The 20,490-nt window shown below is 37.0% G+C and overlaps 2 protein-coding genes across 2 annotated transcripts; one reads left to right on the forward strand and one right to left on the reverse strand.

The window, feature by feature from the left end:
• Positions 1-5,565: 5,565 nt before the first annotated feature.
• On the reverse strand, positions 5,566-10,332 carry tlnrd1 (talin rod domain containing 1). The gene has a single exon (XM_066701498.1). It carries the CDS (start codon positions 8,108-8,110, stop codon positions 7,046-7,048), a length of 1,065 nt encoding a protein of 354 aa, XP_066557595.1. The 5' UTR covers positions 8,111-10,332; the 3' UTR covers positions 5,566-7,045.
• A 5,801-nt stretch (positions 10,333-16,133) lies between these two features.
• Positions 16,134-19,773, forward strand: mesd (mesoderm development LRP chaperone). The gene is made up of 3 exons (XM_066701499.1): positions 16,134-16,309; positions 17,117-17,349; positions 18,523-19,773. Exons 1-3 carry the CDS (start codon positions 16,148-16,150, stop codon positions 18,785-18,787), a joined length of 660 nt encoding a protein of 219 aa, XP_066557596.1. The 5' UTR covers positions 16,134-16,147; the 3' UTR covers positions 18,788-19,773.
• The last annotated feature ends 717 nt before the right edge of the window (positions 19,774-20,490 follow it).

Below are 20,490 nucleotides of genomic sequence, written 5' to 3' on the forward strand. Positions count from 1 at the left end.
ATGTTTTTTTAATGAGCAGCTTTCCAAGATACACCAAAAATGAATCACAGAAAGACTATTCTGTTGCAAAGGAAAGCCTTTAGGAGCAGTGCAAATGTTCAGCTTGTCAAATTAAACCTTCTGTGTGAGGCAGTGTACCAAATGCAGTGGGCAGCTCTTTCTATATTTAAACTGTCTGCTGTTTTTATACTGTTTGTCAAGGATCAGCCCCTTTTCCAATTGATAGATATAAATAGAGTGCAGCAAGCTGCCCTCACTGGATGACTCTTCGAAATGCACAGGTGATCATGACTTGAGTCTTTTTTAATGTAGTTGCAAAAGTATCTAATATTGAAAACATTTTGGAGCATATATCCCTATATACTTATTTTCTGAGCATTGAGAGCTGAATACAAGGGATATCAGTTGATTATTTTTTCTGTGTTGAGTATAATAGGAAACTACACCGCCGTAATTAGTGTATATACAATGTCACATATCTGATACAGAGTTATTAGAAATACAACCTCTCCCAAATTAATTATCAGGATGAATTACCCTCCTGGAAATCCTAGTCATCCGATCAGCCATGTTTATAAATAATGAATAAGGGATGTAATTTGCATGGTTGTTATTACAGTGTCCTTTTACATTCAGCAAAATAAAAATATATATACTTTTTTGGAGCTGACTGCAGCTTTTAAATATTGTATGTTATGCAACTTTATAAATAGTAAGACTATTTACATCACAGTTGCACTTTAAACCAAACTAAGCTCTGATGTGATATAATGTGTTTTTTTTTTAATGTCCCCAAGGAGCAATCCACCAGCCTTATCTTCACTGACTGAACGGTGAAACGTCATCGTCATCGTCAAGAACTCTTCCCACAATAAAAAAATAAGTAAATGGCTTGGCCAACGTTTGTTATCTATGTTATATTTTGTATCAGTTTAACATGTTTCCAGTAAAAGGAGACCAAATTATTTTTCTACTGAAGTTTAAAATTTTCCAGTGGGAAAATTGATATCTCAGTCACCTCAAATCCCTGCCTCTGATTAAGTCCTAACTTTGACCAACCTGCTGATCACAAATTACACACAGAGTATCAGTACTTGCATCAGATACATCAAACCTATTGAAATTAAAATAATGGATTTGTAATTTGTGATGTGGGGAATCTGTGATTTAATTTGTCTAACATTTGCATTCTCTTCCGCTACCTTGATGCTTGTGGTGACCACTGTGTGATTCACAGACTGCATTTCTGCCCTGGTCTCAAACTGCGATTGACTGGTGTTCTTTCACTTGTGGAAGAGACACGTGTTTACAGTAACAACACAACTCTGAAAAAGGATATTGGATAAGGGCTGTTTGGGGAAACTAGGCCTTTCTCCCTAAAGGAGAAAACATTACATCACAGAAGGGATGGGAACTAGAAGCTCCGAGGGATTGGGATAGGCAAATTTTCCTCCTTTAGCAGGAAATGGGCGAAACCTTGCTTGAAATTATTACTCAGACATTTTGTGCTCTGAAGGAAATGTCTCTTGATAGCACAAGCTATTAGTTTCCTGTTGTGAACTAACAGTTTGGGCATTACCAGGAATGGGCAGGAAGGGCAGATGATCCAGGGTAACTAAAAGATCCATGTTTAAACTAAAGGTTCAGTTGAAGCTTTGTGAAGTTATACTTTGTATACATTAGGTGAGTGGGTTGTTTGTTTGTGTTTGGTTTATTTTTCTGTTTCTGTTTTGGTTCTCCAAAAAATAAATGTAATTGTTTTTCAGTGATCAACAACTTGATTATTCACAAACTCTAATTAAAATCTGTAGGTTGGGTTTATATGATAGAGGGAGGGAACAAAATAGGACTTTCCTGTCAATCATTACTTATATCTTATGGCTAGATTTTGCATGCAGGGACAAAAACACGTTCTATTGATTTACACCAGTGAATATCAATTAAAATAAACCCCTGAGCGTCTTTGTCATTAATTGAGTTTTCATCCTAAATTTGCAAGTCTTATTAGGCATCAAATCCTCTGAAAGTAATTTATGCACAGAAAATCCCAGCTTGCTTTACCATATAATAGTCAGTGTTTGAAAATGGCAGACAACTCATTTAAAAAATGAAAGGAGCAGAACCTAATCAAAGAGAGGAATAAAGCTAAATAGGTAAAATTAAATAACTGATAGATTGATATGTTCAGAACAAGGAGCCATAGCATTTATAACAAAATCTGATGTATTTCAAAGCAGCTGAAATGGTATCAGCTCAGCTTTAAGCCATAGACATTATTAAGCTGACACAGATTGCTCTACAAAATCCTGTGGCAAACCACATAAAGAAGATTATGGATTTATCCATGTTATGATGTTGTTTTGAAGTTAGCTTTATTAGAAAAGGCAATCCTGTGACAGCATAAACAAAGTATTTAGAAGTGTGAAATTCCAACCGTACAAACTGTTAATTGCCCCTTTAGGCCATGAGTTACAGGTGAATGCCTTCTGGAAAGTCCAGGCCTTTCCTTTTCACTTAAGTTTGGTAATGAGATCATTTCAATGCTAACTCATGTAATGTCTTCCCAAGATAGTAATTTCAAAAAACAAAATGACTTAATTACAAAATGTATTTCAATTTTCTACACCAAGGTTAATACATGTACTGCAGGTGTTCAAATTATTATGTATGAATTTATTGCATATTCATATATGTAGGAGGAGGTCTTGCACTTTTCTGAGGATGACCTTGTGCAAATATTGCCATGACATGTGTGCAACATTACTATGGTTCCCCAAATGATTACTCCATGGTTTGTAGTACCCATTGTAGTTATTTGGGCTTTAATCTTCAGTCAGCAAATAATCTAAGCAAAGAACAACAATAGAAAATCCCTAAAACCTCATAACAGGAAACGAGACAAGAAACAAAAAACCACCAGGAAAGCAAATGACACAAGTTATTCTTTAAAATTGTTGACATTGTTCCTTAATCTATAAATACAGAACATCCCACAAGTTCCCAACACTATAATTGGAAGTTATAGTCAGAATAACAACATTTACATTAGTGACATCTAATGTATTGCTTTTTAGGTATGCCACTCATAAGATGATTTAAAAAAAGGCAATCATGCCATCCCTTGCAAATCTATTGATAGAGCAATTAAATCACACAAACCTCAAAAATGGCCAGTCCTTAAAACATTTGAGTCTTTAAGCTAAACTGATTTTGGAGACATTTAAGACACCATTAAACAAAGGGGTAACTATGATGGCAGAGAAACCTGAAATGGCATGACATGTGCAGCTTTACCCACCACAAAGCTTCACATTTACAGTAACAAAGACCAGGATACAGGCCCATCATACAATTTAGAACCTGGAAACATCAAAACATGACTACATCATCTAATTTAATTTAAGAAAGAACTAGACATGTTTTGATTTGACCAGTAACCTAGAAACAGTGGCATTGTTTTTAAAGGATCTGTCAGATGGGCTGTTGGCCTTTATAATATTGAGAAGATCCATTGTAACAGTGAGATAGGGACTGTAGACATCAAAGGGGAACAGGGGTGGACGCGGAAGCTGTGTAGGGTTTATCGGAGCCCAAGATAACAAATGGAACACATCAGTGTCTAAGGTTGGGTAGCAGCTTTGAGCCTTCTTCAAAGGCAGTATGTTAAGCATAATAAAATTGGCTTAACCTAGGTATTCTAGAAGCATGTCACAAAGCTGAGATTAAGGTACTACTATGTGAAAAAAGTTCCCTTTCCAAGAATGAGTGAGATACTGGAATTTAAGATTTACTTTTAAAGTTTGGAAAGTTGCTTGTGTTGCTAATTCAGATGATTATCTTGAACAGTTTTTTAACACTGCATGTTGCATTGCAGTATTGTATCTGAACATTTTCAGTGAACATAGAAAAATTAAAATGAATTGTAGCCCACTACTATCTTCAATGGTTAATACCAACAGAACTGATATGTAAATATGACATGAAGATTTAGTGTGTGGGTTTTTATTATTCAAATTAGACTATTGTACAGTTTCTATTGTGAGGTAAGAATATAATCACTAATCTATATATAGATATACTAAACAAGCATGAACAAACCTGACCTTTTTCATTCTGAAAAAGCTTAGCTACTCCCTATCCTCTCTTACAATACTGCAATTCATGTTTTCCTCTGCTGTGTTTATACAATAAAATAGCACAAAGTGCTATATATAAACTACAATAGCTAGTTGGTACAGTGCCTTTAAAAGCTGAAGTTTAGGGTGTGGGTTTGCTGTAATATTTCACTCAACCATCATGACATTAGTTTAGCTCTTGTTTTACTTATGTACAAGTTCATTTTCATAGTGTGATCCCCCCTAGAAACATTTGATCAAAGATGGCTACAAAAACACATTGGAGAACATCTCATGTAATTCCTTTTGTAGCTTATTCCTTTTTGTAATCAGTAATCAAGTCAGGTAGAAAACATTTAATATTCAGATTTGGGCTGAAGTATTTTTTAGTATTTATACAAACACTTGCAAAGATGACGCATCATTTTGTTCCATTGTATTATATTTGTAAAACAGATAGGAGATCAAAGTGAACTAGCTAGCAATCTAAACCCATAAATCAGGTTCATGTGGCCGACCTTCAAAGGATTTCATTTCACATGGAAGCAATACAGTAAAACACTTAATTATCCTCACCCTTTCACCAGTTTAAAGCAAATTACATGCTATACAGTAGTGCACTACTTAGTATGTGCCTAGGAACAGTTATCAGCCATAAAAGATGCTCTAATTAAATAAACCTAGTTATATATGCAATACAAAATGCTCTGTGACTATTAACGTCTGACATTGGACAGATACCTTCTTTTTCATAATTGTTCTTTATTCCTGTACTGGGCTGAGTTCCTGAGTCACAAAGACTCTCACACCTTGCTCTCATCTTTGGGAGTGCAATATCCCTGAATATATACAGATATACTACAGAGCAGAATACATCAAAAACACATTTATAAGTCAATATGTTATACATAATTTTTTTGTAATTTGCCAAATTATTGTTAAATTATGTAGGATTATAATTTTTGTACAATACACTACTGTATCACATTTGAAATATTAATTATGGTGTACTATGGAGCAGTGCTATAAATTATACAAAATGCATCACATAACTTGTACATTGATAACTTAAAATTGAACTACTGCGAATACCTGGAAGTTAGTAAGAATTTACCATATTTTGGTTCTTTCTGTCCAATTATAGTTATTGTCTTTTGACTACTTTGCCACGTACTACTAGCGTGAAATCTTTTACACACATCCTAAAGAGAACAGTCAACATAGCTTTGAAATGATGCAGTTGTGATTCATAACATCTGCAAGGGGCTAACATTCTTTTGAGAAAAAAAAAGAAAGTTAGCACAGCAAAACCCCAGTCCCGTGAAGCTGTTCTATCTCATTCATAAATACAGAATAAACAGCTTTTTGTCACTTCTAATATTAATCCAGAGTACTGGGAGATTAAACAATATATCCCATTGTCGTAAGATGACTTTTTGATCAAATACAGTTTGAAAATTCAAATCCGTTTTTTATTCCAGAAAAAGACACTTCAACTTCTGGTGAATACAACATTAAAAGCACACAGTCTGAATACAAAAAAAAAAAAAAATGTTTTTGTTCCTCTGCCCACTGTCACATGAGGACACGCATTCATCCCAGGGAAGACACATTCCCATATTTAGAGATCATTTAAAAGTGAGCTCCACGCCGTGAAAAGGCATGCAGTCAAAACAGGTAGAAACTGACACATAAGAATCATTTTGTTTTATTTCTTATGTGTCCATGAAAACCTTCGATGAGGCTTACACGATGTCATGGTTCAATGCATTAAAGATGTGTTTATCACAAAGCATGTATTATTGAATGTTTCTGTCAAGAGGATTTAAGCAATTAATATATTTGACAACATAAAAAGGTCTTATCCTTGTTTTCCCAACAGCTGAGACTCCTAAGTTTAAATTCATACTTAATTCCAATTTCACATTAACATTACAAAGACTGGTTTAAATTTAACTTGCATAGTCTCTGCTGTACTTTGATAAAAGCAGCCTTCTGACTTGTCCCTACCTATTCCATATGACAATGTGTTACATCCAAATGTTAGTTTGTTTAGAAGTGATATGTACAATACCACCACCTATACTTGCTGTTCATTTCACTGTTCATGTCCAACAACATAAAGACTGTATTAAACCTTCAGCTTTAAACCATTTAATATCCTATTCGTCTGTTGTATAATACAAACTGTAGTAGTATTCTCTATCTCTCGGCTGTAATTCCAAAAAGGGAAAAGGTACTCCATATCATCATCTGGGTATTTTGTGAAATGTGCTGTATGCATTAAACAAATAAATAAGTTATCCTCTGCAGACTAATAAGCACAGACTAAACTGACAGCAAAAAGTATGAGAAACAACATTTTAATAGTTGAAATAAATACTCCAGTACATGCATGATCAAAACACAATAAAAATACTAGTAAGTCTGGTAAATAGTGTAAAATCTCTAGTACACACTCACAGCAGCTTTTACCCTTTCACACATGGAAAACAAACATAACTGCCACTCTTCCCACTTTTACACAGCTGATTTTCTTCTATAGAACAAGATTTCATAGGTCAAAACAAGTGAAGCTACATCCATCATTTCATATGTTGTTTTCAAATGTCTGAAAACTGAGGTAAACTTTATAAAATTCATTATTTACTTACAAAGATGGGGCTAATGGTGAAAGTTAAAAGCAATTTAGTTTTTCATTTTCTTTTCTTTTTTGTGGAAGTAAAGAGGCTTCAATCACATCCAGCGCGACAAAAAGCACTCATCTTATCATTTCAAATTATGTAGTAAACTCAGACCAGCTCCCATCACCAATAGCCTTCCACATTGCTTTTGCATTCTCTTATATGGTTAAAAAGGGTAAATCCAATAAAACTCTTTGGTATATAAAATTGTGATTAGGTGGTTACGTTTAATTATTGTAAAAGGTTTTAATTCACAGAATGGGAGTTAACTGGCGGTAAAGTCCTGGGTGAAGATCTTTCCCTCAGTGCCTGAGACAGCAAGTTGCATCCATCAGAGACAGCACAGGCCGAGTTCCGTAATCGCTCCCTGTAGTCAGGCATCTTGGTGCTATTTTCTGGATGTTGGGCTATATCCCTGAGGCCTTGAGTCAGGAGAACACAAGCTGAAACGACACTCATTGCCCCACCAAGAACAGCAGTTTGCACTGCCTTCCCGTCAGGATTGATGGTGGCAGCTTTGCCCAAAAACTGAGGCTCAGTAGCAAAGCCCACCAAGGCATGTACAGACTGCACTAGAGGTCCGCTGAATAGCACACACCTGTTCCTTGTCAGTTCACTAGGAGAGGTTTTCACCTCCTTCACACAGGCCAAGAGGGCAGTTGCACTAGTACTCATGCACTTCACGCTAAGTTTGAACTGCTCCTTGCCAAACTTGTCCTTGGATTTATCACTGGCCAGTATGCATGCATCCGTCAGGGTCTTCAGGTTTTTGGAGATGTTCTGGGACACCTCGAGAAGGAGCTGGGGGGTCAGGTCTGCTAAAGGGGTGATTCTCAGAATGCTGCAGCTCTGCTCCACCTCGTGCCGGCACCGGGTCACTTTGTATCGATCCACTAGGCCAGGCAGAGCAGGCTGGGATCCCGGGGTCTCGACAGCAGCCAGGTAAGCAGCATGTGCTGAACACTCAGTCAGAGAGACCACCAGGTCCCCCATTTCTAGCAGCCTGTCCCCCACTTCTGTGAACTTGCCCATGTTGAGCTGGCTCTGGATATCATGAGTCAGGATGGACAGTTCCTTGGTCCTGGCAATGACAGTGTCCCTGCATTTCTCAAATGTCTCAGCTGCCGAAAGGCCTTCAGTACTGACGACTGGTCTCGTCTCACTGGACAACAGAAGCAAATCTGCAACCAGCTGCATCTTACTCTTGCAAGTGTCACAAATGGAGGAGAGTTTTTTCCTCTGCTGCGAGCTGCTGCTCAGAATGCTGGAAGAACCCTCGATAGTCGATTTGCCCGAGCCACTACTAGCCATAGTAGGGTGGTCAAGCTGATTCGCAGGGCTGTACAGAACAGTTTAAATAACACACTCCATCATTTTGGATTTTTAACTTAAGACATTTTTCACACACAAAAAAAGTCTTGACTTAGTTTAGAAACGCAGTTGTAACATTAAAGTGGCAAAGCAGTCTTCCTTATTTTCCTTCAGATATTTATTATATGTATTATAAAGCTAGTAAATATTCATTTTAATTATTTATAATTTTTATTTTTAAAAATGCAAAGTTTTGAAAAAATAGAGGGCACTGAGTTTTAAAGGTATATATAGTCATTTAAAATGTAGACTTGTTAGATTTTAGCTAAACTGAGTAAATATATCCAGTCCCACTATAATATTTTAGCTTCCTCACACTTTTTTGTGGAAAGGTGAGAATAGGGTATCAGCCTATTTTTGCTGCACGTCTAAATTAGTGAAATAATTTTAATTTAAATCGTAGGGCATGACACAGCCTATCTTTCTGGATAAACAAAACGATAAATGTTTACAAAATGCCAATAGGAAACAATAGTACAGAATCTTTCATTTAAAGATAGATACTGTTTTTCTTTTCAAGAAAATAAGTGTTGTAATTTGCAGATTGGCTCCAACTAAATTTCCCTTCTGTTGAGATTATCAGAAGAACACACTGTTTATCAAAACTCAGCTCAAAAACAAAAAACAAATTGTCAAATGTTATGCTGGTTAATGCCCTTTACCAAAATGTGCAACCCATGACCTTACCGCAGATGTCAACCCTAAATATTTGGATCACTATAATAGTCACAGGTTGTATTTTGTTGTATTAATCCATGAATTAACAAACCACGTCAATTTTCAGTACATTATGATGATCCAACAAAATAAAACAAAAGGACATAACAATTAAAAAGAAAAGAACAAATGAAGACTGCAGTGCCACTGGGAAGCCTTCTGTATAGGCAAAGTGCAGACTGTAGGTACTCTAAAATAAAGGTTACAAATTAGATATATGTATACACACACAGTAATTAAATATAAATATGTAAGAAAATACCAATATAAGTAGCTAAAGTCTATTGAATGGCTGTATTGACGCCAATAACAACGTGTCCTTTCGTCTACTTTGAATCTAGCAGATTGTCATTTAAGAGACCTGCTTGCACAAGAGCAGCAGGGTGTCTTTGCACCGTGCAGAAGGATCTGATCGAGCCCAGTCTGGCCGCCCTACAGTGCCTGGGAGGCGCCTGCATGCCTCGGACAATGCGACCACCACCAGAGCAGTTCCGACTGACCTCACCGGGATCGCCGGGCTTGTCCTGCACCATCATGCCATTAATCTGCCAAAATAAAAGCCTCCAATAAGAGAGCCAGCGAGCCCACTGCGGCGGTCCCTTTCTCGGCTTTTAATCTTTTCTTTTTCATACAAAACCCAGTGATGTAAACTAGTTCTGTCTGCAGGTCCAGTCCCCTATGCATGTCTATTGTCCAAACGCCCTCCTTAGGAAAAAGCGGAGCATGATTTACTCCTCGTCCGGCGTTGGCTTTCGGTTTTGATGTCCATTTCAGAGGCGTCTTCCACTCGAAACATGGCCTGTTCTGGACTCCACCCCGCAACTTTTCCCACTCGTGTTTGACTTGCAAACTCCCTCTCGGAGAACTGGTCGTGATTGGGAATTGGAAGTGGGTTTCCAGGCTCCCGCTACATCTCCTGCACTATCAGGAAGCACAGGAGGGTGTGGCCGCACTTGGGGCTGCTGCTAGATTGTAACCCAGCCAGGCAACTGTAACTCACCCAAATACGGCAACTTTCAGATGGCTTGCAATCCCACTGATCGCGGTGAAATGAACGAATAGCACCATAAACGTGTATTTTGTTTACGTGTGGGCGCAGTTCGCAGTTTGTTGGCCTTGGTGTTTATATTGTCCGCATTTCAAGGCACAGTGATCTCTCTGCCACAAGCCATCCCTTTCCGAGGCCCCGACGTGGGTGCATCCGACTACCGGCGTGGGGACAAAGTTACAGTCTTCCTCCTAATGAAGTCGCCTTCCCCAGCAGGACCGATCGCCCCGCTTCCATCCTCTTTACTGGCTCTTCTGATCCCTTTTGGCTTTTTTTTAAATCGACAAGTTACCTATGAATCATGCCGCTGACGTTTAAAAAAAGCACTTTCTGCACATACTGTCACTGAAACACAGCTTTGCGATCTTAGTAAGCAGTGCCTTTGCTGTAACCCCAGTTAAACCAAAAAAAAAGATGTTGTTGTGCGTTGACGCCTTAGTCCAAAAAAAAAAAAAAATGCTACTGTACTGTGATTATGCTTCATATACTAATAGTATTATGTTTCTGTTCTTCTTTAAAAATGCAGATACTAAGACACTAAAGGTATTAATAGCATTCTTATCTTATTTAGATAATTGTTCATTCATTCATTTGTATTAGTTTCTTTGTAGGCAATTGTATCTTCATATTTTATGTTATTACTTTGAAGATTATATTTCGAAACCATTGTATACAATCAACATTTTAAAGTGTATGGAAGGAAAACTGAAACACTGAAAACTATAGTAATAGTAATATAGTAATACAGCAGCAACAAAAACAATATAATTATTATTAATAATAATAATAATAATAATAATACAAATAAATGCGTATTGCACATTTTATTGCGACAGAACTATGTACATTTGCTATGGGGGTTAATGTAGGGAAAGTACAAAATAATTACTCCCTACCACACGTACTTTTTTCATGACTAATCTATAAAACGCATGAAAGCACTGGGCGGTGTAATTCGACTCTCTGCTGTCCTTGATATTATGACGTCGCTGGTCGAGTTCGCTCTAACACAGCCTTAAAAGAACGCTGGGGATGTGAACTGACCAATCCCGGGGCCGGGGGAGGGCTTTTCCTTTATCGATACGCCTTCTGTGGGCGTGTGTGAGAAGTGTGAGAGTTTTCTGTTAAACTGGGATGGTTGAATGGGGTTCGTCATTCTTTCAGTGGTTGAAAAGTGAAAGAAAAAAAAACAGTACGTTAGACCATTACCATGTGTGAACTTTGGACCACGTAATGTTATGCCATTACGTTTTTCTTGTTATCATTTAAATCCTGTGCATAACTAAAAGAACCAACCAGTTCGAATTATCAATTTGATTTATACTTTTGTACATTTGTATACAAATCATCTGCCTTTTTATCAATCTACTGCTGGATGAAGGCCTCCCCAACATGTTTCCATTTCGTTCAATATACATACAGTACTGTGCAAAAGTTTTAGGGAGGTGTGAAAAAATGCTGTAAAGTAAGAATGCTTTCAAAAATAGACATGTTAATAGATTATATTTATCAATTAACTAAATGCAAAGTGAGTGAACAGAAGAAAAATCTAAATCAAATCCATATTTGGTGTGTCCACCCTTTGCCTTCAAAACAGCATCAATTCTTCTAGGTACACTTGCACATAATTATAGTCAGGTGTATCATTAAACAGTTATATCAAACAGGTGCTAATGATATCAATTCAATATGTAGGTTGAAACTGAAACAGAATCAGCTGTGTAGGAGGAATGAAACTGGGTGAGGAACAGCCAAACTCAGCTAACAAGGTGAGGTTGAGGAAGACAGTTTACTGTCAAAAGTCATACACCATGGCAAGACTGAGCACAGCAACAAGACACGAGTTAGTTAAGTGTACCTAGACTAATTGATGCTGTTTTGAAGGCAAAGGGTGGTCACACCAAATATTGATTTGATGTAGATTTTTCTTCTGTTCACTCACTTTGCATTTTGTTAATTGATAAATATAATCTATTAACATGTCTATTTTTGAAAGCATTCTTACTTTACAGCATTTTTTTCCACACCTGCCTAAAACATTTGCACAGTACTGTGTGTGTGTGTGTATAATTTTTCAGCAGTCTGTTTTTTATGCTAAACTTCATACATTTGTAAGATGTGAAGCAGTGTTAGTATAATAATGGGATACAGGTTAAAACTGTTCTGTATATTTATAAATTAAGTGTCACTGTATTTAAACCACTGTAGGTCAGACAATTTTCACTAGTTCTCACTCAGCAGTCTGATACAATTTCCTCCCAAATAACACCAGTCTAACTTGTATGCAAATAAACAACTCCTAGGCCCATCTACTTTTGTAACATACAGTTAGTCTAAAGAGTTGCAGCTCAAATAATTTTTAGTTGCATTAATTTCCAAAACCTTTCATAACTACCAAGTACCATATATATTTCCACCTACACCCCATATCTCTGGATGTATTCATCAATCTCTTATCCAATTGATTTCCATAATAAATGGCTTGCTAATGCATTTGTTTTTGAGTTGCATAAACATTTTGTTAAAGCATAATGTACTTGTTGACCTTGAACTTTATCTTGTTAAATAGATGAGCAGCCCATATAGAATAACTATTGTCAATTAATGTAATGATTAGAAGTGGAATTGTAAACACCTATGAAGGTTAGTTTCGTAGCTGCTTTACACATGTAACCCATAAACTTAAAAGTGTGTCAAGTCTTTAGCCTCAGACATTACTTCTTTGAAAATGCTGTCTGAATGTTACAAAGACGGAGATCATATACAATACCGGTACTTAAACAGCAGTTTACAAACCAATGAACCTGTATGACACATTAACAGCTAACATGATTTTAAAGTCCACTTTAACACTGTGAAAGATTGGGAGTCTGCAGCCACTGCTCTGGCCACAACAGTTCTGCATTGTCAGTGCTGCAGCTGTACAGGGCACCGTGCCATTGGGTGGAGTGTCCTGAGAGGAAACTGCTCTGTTTCTGTTGACTGAGTGGCTCACTATATTGCACTCTGTGTGTATCTGTACATTAATGGCTTTAAGTTTTCCCATAAAAGAGAATTTGGGTGAAAAACCAAAGAAGACAAGTTTCAAAAATATTTCACCCTGTTATGTCTGTCATATTTTCACTTACTTATTGTGGAATTAACTAAATAGAAAACTGTTGACAAATAAGTTCTGTTGAATTTACTGTTTTGTTGTTGTTTGTTTTGTTTGCTAAAGTCACTTAAAAGCAAATCTAAAATTGGGTGTACGAGCATTTACCATACTTTAAAGATTTTGTGAAAAAAAAAAAAAAATATATATATATATATATATATATATATATATATATATATATATATATATAATCATAAGGATTTAATCACAAATACATTCACAACTCTGTTATGAAATGGAGATTTCCTCAATAGCTTAGCCGTACGTTACATGGCATGTGAAGGCAGTCATGCACCTGGCTTCGTTGAACAGAATCTGGATCATAGTTTATGCAGAGAGACTCCTTGGATGTATTCCCATTGGCTAGAAAAATAATCCAGGAGTTAAATTGTCTCCTTACTCTGCCAATGACCCCAACTGAATTGGTGTCTGCTGAGGCCAGTCAGAATCTAGTTCATATTTTTACTGTGTAGAAAAAGAATCATTCTTGTTGATAAGATTGAAGGAAACTCACTCTCACTGATATTGTGCCCTTCACAATGCCTTGTGGCAGCTGCAGCAGAGGAGTGATAAGATATTTCTTAGCTGTCCAAAAAAGGGAGCATTAAATGAATAATGTGCATTGAAAAGTTTTTAATTATATACTTCCTAATTGTGGTGTCCTTTCTCTTATTTTTGTGATGAAATTAAAAAGTACCAGTATGCATTTCAATTCAAATTTGGTGTACTTTTATTACTGTGGGGCAGAATAATTTTTTAAAAAGTATGTAAAACTGCCATGTTTCCAGGTTGCATTTCTGGGAATAATAATAATAATAATAATATTAATAAAAAAAAAATACAATGCTAAACAAATGTTTTTCTTCACAGGCTCAAACACAATCACATCACCGTCTTCTTTTTATTATCCAGAATTAGAAATGTCGGCATCTAGTTTTGGAAAGCAACACAATGGAAGGGAAGTCTTATTCCCTTTGACACCCAATGAGGACACAAGTTCATGTCTCTTTCTGGACTGGATATCGTCCAGAACACAAGAGTTCAGCCCACTGACGATTGTACAATGTCCCCTGACGGAATACTGCAATCCCACCCACACCAAGAGGTCTTGCATTTTAAAAGTTTGCAAACTGTGACTTTCACACTGACTCACTAAAATTAATCAAAATTACTGTGTCAGCTTAAACTGCAATTCTATATTGATATGGAAATAATGAATTCAATAAAGACATTTACACACAAACAAAATTGTGAATACATATATATGTGTTTGTTTGTATCAATCTTGGGGAAGCTTTCATCCAACAGTGGATCAATATAGACTGCTGATGCTGATGATATACACTCACCTAAAGGATTATTAGGAACACCTGTTCAATTTCTCATTAATGCAATTATCTAACCAACCAATCACATGGCAGTTGCTTCAATGCATTTAGGGGTGTGGTCCTGGTCAAGACAATCTCCTGAACTCCAAACTGAATGTCTGAATGGGAAAGAAAGGTGATTTAAGCAATTTTGAGCGTGGCATGGTTGTTGGTGCCAGACGGGCCGGTCTGAGTATTTCACAATCTGCTCAGTTACTGGGATTTTCACGCACAACCATTTCTAGGGTTTACAAAGAATGGTGTGAAAAGGGAAAAACATCCAGTATGCGGCAGTCCTGTGGGCGAAAATGCCTGGTTGATGCTAGAGGTCAGAGGAGAATGGGCCGACTGATTCAAGCTGATAGAAGAGCAACTTTGACTGAAATAACCACTCGTTACAACTGAGGTATGCAGCAAAGCATTTGTGAAGCCACAACACGTACAACCTTGAGGCGGATGGGCTACAACAGCAGAAGACCCCACCGGGTACCACTCATCTCCACTACAAATAGGAAAAAGAGGCTACAATTTGCACAAGCTCACCAAAATTGGACAGTTGAAGACTGGAAAAATGTTGCCTGGTCTGATGAGTCTCGATTTCTGTTGAGACATTCAGATGGTAGAGTCAGAATTTGGCGTAAACAGAATGAGAACATGGATCCATCATGCCTTGTTACCACTGTGCAGGCTGGTGGTGGTGGTGTAATGGTGTGGGGGATGTTTTCTTGGCACACTTTAGGCCCCTTAGTGCCAATTGGGCATCGTTTAAATGCCACGGCCTACCTGAGCATTGTTTCTGACCATGTCCATCCCTTTATGACCACCATGTACCCATCCTCTGATGGCTACTTCCAGCAGGATAATGCACCATGTCACAAAGGTCGAATCATTTCAAATTGGTTTCTTGAACATGACAATGAGTTCACTGTACTAAACTGGCCCCCACAGTCACCAGATCTCAACCCAATAGAGCATCTTTGGGATGTGGTGGAACGGGAGCTTCGTGCCCTGGATGTGCATCCCACAAATCTCCATCAACTGCAAGATGCTATCCTATCAATATGGGCCAACATTTCTAAAGAATGCTTTCAGCACCTTGTTGAATCAATGCCACGTAGAATTAAGGCAGTTCTGAAGGCGAAAGGGGGTCAAACACAGTATTAGTATGGTGTTCCTAATAATCCTTTAGGTGAGTGTATATATAATAGAGAATTTAGGAAACTGAAAATATTTGTTATTCCTTCTATTTTTCACAAATTAACTACATGTTTTGTGTTCTTTAAGGGTGAAACAGCTTCTGCTGGGATATGTTCACAATACAGACACTTTTATTGGTAACAGATTCACCCTTGTTATCTGTGCAGAGTTTTTTTAACAGACCACAGAATCAATTGATGGGAAATGGGAAACTGTTTCTCTTGTTGTTTTTAAGAGGATATGTTTAGAAAATGATTATCCAGCAAAGCAAAAGAGAAACATTATATTCACATACAGGAATTATTATGATAGTACAACATTTACATGTATTCTTGTTGTATTATTTAAATACATTTTGAGAAAAGCTTTAGATCAGCATAACCGCATACATGATCTTCAGCAACCAAACGTGGGCGCTTTTATTTAGCCACGCCCTTCGACAGGCTGACGTAGAAGAAGCTGCTCAGCCAATCAGATTGCAACAGCTGTAAAAGATGGCGTCCCCCAGCAAGCGGAGCTGTGTGCTGCTGGTACTGTGTTTGGCTTTAATATGCATTGTGGCTGCCGATGATATTAAAAACAAAAAACCCAAAAAGAAAAAAGACATCCGTGATTACAATGACGCAGATATGGCCAGGCTGTTGGAGGAATGGGAGGTACGAGTTGTTTTTGATTGATACGAATGTACTGACTCATAGGATGATTACACTGTCGACATTTACACATTTCCTAACATTTATTTGAACTTTTGGGATGCATGATACAATTCCAGTAAGTATATATAAGAAAAACGAATAGTGCTGTTCTATCAAAAAGCCAACAAACTACTGCGTAATTCCTCAGTTAGGTTAGTTATTGATACTAGATTGATTGGGATTCATAATTATGAATGTTTGATCAGATCGGACGTTTAATTCCGCATTTGCATCAGGAAGGAAACCTCAGCTTAACTCAATATACATTGTTCTCATCTGACCTCTGGGAAATTTGAACTAATGAGACTTAAGAGAGCCATCACGTTTTTTCGCCACCTGTCCCCTTGATATTCCTAATCGATAAACTCCTGAAGGAAAAAACATGACACTGGAACATTATTACTAGACATTATTAGACACACGTGGTGGCTGCATTACAAAAATGTCTGCCTGAAATGAAAGTTAACGTGTTTCTTCACCCTTACACTAGTTGAAGAGGAGGAAACAAAAAGCTTGTGGAGGCAAAAATGTGAACGTTGACCTCTTCGAAATTACACATCAACCAAAAACCATTAACATCCTGTAAAAAGTTACTGATTGTTCTAACTATCTGTATAATAGAAATGGACGCAGAGGTTTATTGTCCACAGATTGGGGATTCTAGACTGCTAAACTTTACAATTGTTTGGAGAGTGAGAGAGGAAAATAAGATGGTAGTGCCAGTCTTTAACTAACCCAAAGCCCTCTTTGCTTTTTGGCCTCCTGCAGAAGGATGATGAGATTGAAGAGGGTGACCTACCAGAGCACAAAAGAACCCCCCCACAGGTCGATTTCTCTAAAATAGATCCATCAAAGCCGGAAGAGCTCCTCAAATTGACCAAGAAAGGGAAGACACTCATGGTGTTTGCAACTGTGTCAGGAGAGCCGACTGAGAAGGAGACAGAGGAGATCACCAGCCTGTGGCAGGGCAGCCTGTTCAATGCCAATTACGACATTCAGAGGTAGGACACGTCAGCCTCACCTGTACATATGTTTGTAACCAGTAACCTTAAAGCAAACCTACAGGATTCTGGTTGAATAACAATTTATTGTATTATAGATTTTTTTTTTAGAGAAGAGGAATGTAAGCTAAGACTTACATTTGGTGCAGAGCAACATGAAATACTAGAATATGTTTTGACATCCTGAACATCTTTAGGTGTCTCCTGGTTTCTCTGTAAATGAGCTCAGAGTTCCTTATTTGACACCTTATGCTTAACCAGACCTTTTGGTAAATGTATTTCCATCTGAAAATTATGCAGGTCTGATTGAGTACATGATTACTTCAATTAAAGTGTCAATTGGGCAATAGTGTGTGTGGTGGGAATTAAATACTGAAAGCTACAATGAAGTCCAATGCTGTTGGCTGTTCAAATAATGGGATCTGTTTTACTTTTACAATCTATTCAGAGTAAAGTTAAACATATTGTCCTGTTATATTTAGTTGTTTGGAGTGACTCACATACAGTTAAATCATCAAGGCAACTGTTGTTAATGTGAGATGCAGTTGTATTGTTTTAAAGGCAATGGTCTTTGCACAGGAAGGTGTGAAGCATGCACTGCCTTAGGAAGTGGATAGGTCCTGGTGTCATGAATCACTATTTTTTTAAATAATTGTGTAAATCTTGAGTGTGATTTTTGTATTTTGTATTTATAACATGCAAGTGACCTAGGTTTAAATGTTATTTTCAAAGTATACTTTTAATTTAGATCATCAGTCCAGCTGTATTTAATTTTATGACTCCTTTGCTGAAATGGCATGCACATTTTCCAGAAATAATCAGTGAAAGTTATATCACAAAACTACTGTCAAAGGCAGCGGTTAATGTACATTAATTGAATTGCTTTAAAGTGAACCTTCTCAGGCATTTTTGCAATTTAGTAAATCTTTCCATACTGTTTTGTTTAATCATGAAGATAATATATCAAAATGTAATATTTACATATGAATAAATAAATCTCAATCCTAACATCTGCTTAGAACCTAGTATTTTTTTCCAGGCAGAACACATGGCCCCCTGGAGGCAAGGCTGAGGTATAGCAGGGTGAGGGCCAGATGTTACTTACAGGAGATCAGTGTGTTTATTGAAAAGTGATTTAAAATGCATAACAATGGACTTCTTGGCTCCTTGTAGGTTTGTCGTCGGCTCTAACCGTGCCATCTTTATGCTACGTGACGGGAGCTTTGCTTGGGAGGTCAAAGACTTCCTTGTGAACCAGGAACGCTGTGCAGATGTGACAGTGGAGGGGCAAGTGTACCCTGGGAAAGCAGCAAAGAAGGATGGGAAAGGGAAAGAAAAGGACCTTAATGACATAAACCCAGAGAAAAAGAAGAAAAAAGAAGACAAGAAACCTGCTAAAGAAAACAACAAGTCCAATAAAAACAAGATAGAGCTGTGATCCTTCCTCCTGTTGGATTGTTGGAGGCATGTCTTTTCTGGGTTTATTGCATTGCCATACAGAAATAACAGGCAGGACAGAGCACGTCTCTTTGAACACAGTTGGCTTTAATCATTGTTGGTGTATAGAGTGATGGTTTACTTTTGAGGAGGACACTTAAAGTCGATTTAAGGTAAATGAACATGGATTAGTTAGCCCTTTTGAAGATTCGCAGAGATCACATCAGTCCTGATTTTGTAAATACTAGAACTTTGTCATGGGATGAGAAAATGGTACAAGTAATCTGAAGTTTACAGCTGGTGTTAAGTGTTATGTATGTTACAGTGTTCATCGATGTTCAGTTATTCCTCACAATTTTCTTAAAATTGTTCCAGATTTTACAATTTTGTCTGGTTGTAAGTCTGTCAGTGCTTGATAGGCTCTTGTTTTTCATCTGTTGGAAAATAGTGTTTATACTTAGTGAAAAATTGGCAAATGAAAACAAATTGTAGTTACTAAATTATGTGGGGAATTTTATTATTGGGAAATATCAGCACATGATTCTGTGGATAGCTTGTCAAATGAGGCCATATCTCCTATACCCCACCCCTTTTTCTTTTTTTATTGTATTAATTACTTTTGTTTGCCACAAAATGTATTTTTGTATAAAAATTACTGCTATTAATCTATATCACAAAAAAGCAACAGCAATGCATAGTTGCAGGTATAAAAATGTTGTTTTTGTACTTCTGTGAATTGCACAGCAGCTTTCAAAAAAGGCACCCGGTTCCCATAGCAATGGCAATTTTGAAGATAATGCAGTGCTGATGCATTATATCGTTCAATTATTCAAGTGCATTTAATGACTAAATTGTTTTGATTTTTTTATAATGCATTGCATCTACTTATTAGGTTCATAATGTTTTTAATCATTGGGTCTGTGGTCCTGCAATGCCCATTTTGTGTATTCTCTTATATGAGATTGTACAATAAAGATTTTTCTCCTATATGTATGTTCCTGTGTTTTTCTAAGTCAAGACAGAGCATGTACACAAAACTGAAATCTACAACTGCTTTTCAGTTACACATTTCACTGAAAGCTACTATGTCTGCAGCAAGTTATTTTTTGCGTTATAAGGTTTTGTAATTTGTCAATGGTTCTGATTTCATCCAAGCTGTAGGCTTTTTCAAGTGTTTCAGTAAAACGGGAAGAATATTTTTGAAAAGTTAAGTAGGTATCATTCAGTTGGACAGGATATTCAGGATATGCCTACTTTTTGTCACAGGGTCATCTTTCACAGTGGCCTTCCTTTTCTGTGTTAGGTTGGAGGAAAAAAACAAAAAACAAAAAAACTTCCCTGTAAACTGTTTGTCCCCTAACATATACATTTACACAATATATCCTATTGACATTGATCATGTTAAGTTTAGTATTTACACGCTGGGTATTGATATTGTTTCTTTCTGTTAATGGCAAAAGGAAGCCTGTCATGGATTTAAACATTTCAGCATGGATCCCTGCCATAGGAGGTGTCAGAGCAAGTGTTAATTGTGAGTATATATGTATATATTATATTAAGTAAGGATATATGGTTCTACAATATCTGCATATGACATTTTGCAACCAGATGTTACAGGCTGTATTTGTGAAGGTAATGGTCAAAAAACTTGATCTATAATTTTTGAACAATTGGTGCAGAATTATATAAATGATCTCTCCAGTG

The sequence above is a fragment of the Amia ocellicauda genome, chromosome 4 (genome assembly GCF_036373705.1).
Source record: "Amia ocellicauda isolate fAmiCal2 chromosome 4, fAmiCal2.hap1, whole genome shotgun sequence".
Taxonomy (NCBI): domain Eukaryota; kingdom Metazoa; phylum Chordata; class Actinopteri; order Amiiformes; family Amiidae; genus Amia; species Amia ocellicauda.

Excerpts from the sequence above, each read along its gene's own strand:
- mesd (XM_066701499.1), top strand. The coding sequence starts at position 16,148 with ATGGCGTCCCCCAGCAAGCGGAGCTGTGTGCTGCTGGTACTGTGTTTG. Across the intron at positions 16,310-17,116 it reads GGCTGTTGGAGGAATGGGAG|AAGGATGATGAGATTGAAGA; the intron begins GTACGAGTTGTT and ends GGCCTCCTGCAG. Across the intron at positions 17,350-18,522 it reads GCCAATTACGACATTCAGAG|GTTTGTCGTCGGCTCTAACC; the intron begins GTAGGACACGTC and ends GGCTCCTTGTAG.
- tlnrd1 (XM_066701498.1), bottom strand. The coding sequence starts at position 8,110 with ATGGCTAGTAGTGGCTCGGGCAAATCGACTATCGAGGGTTCTTCCAGC.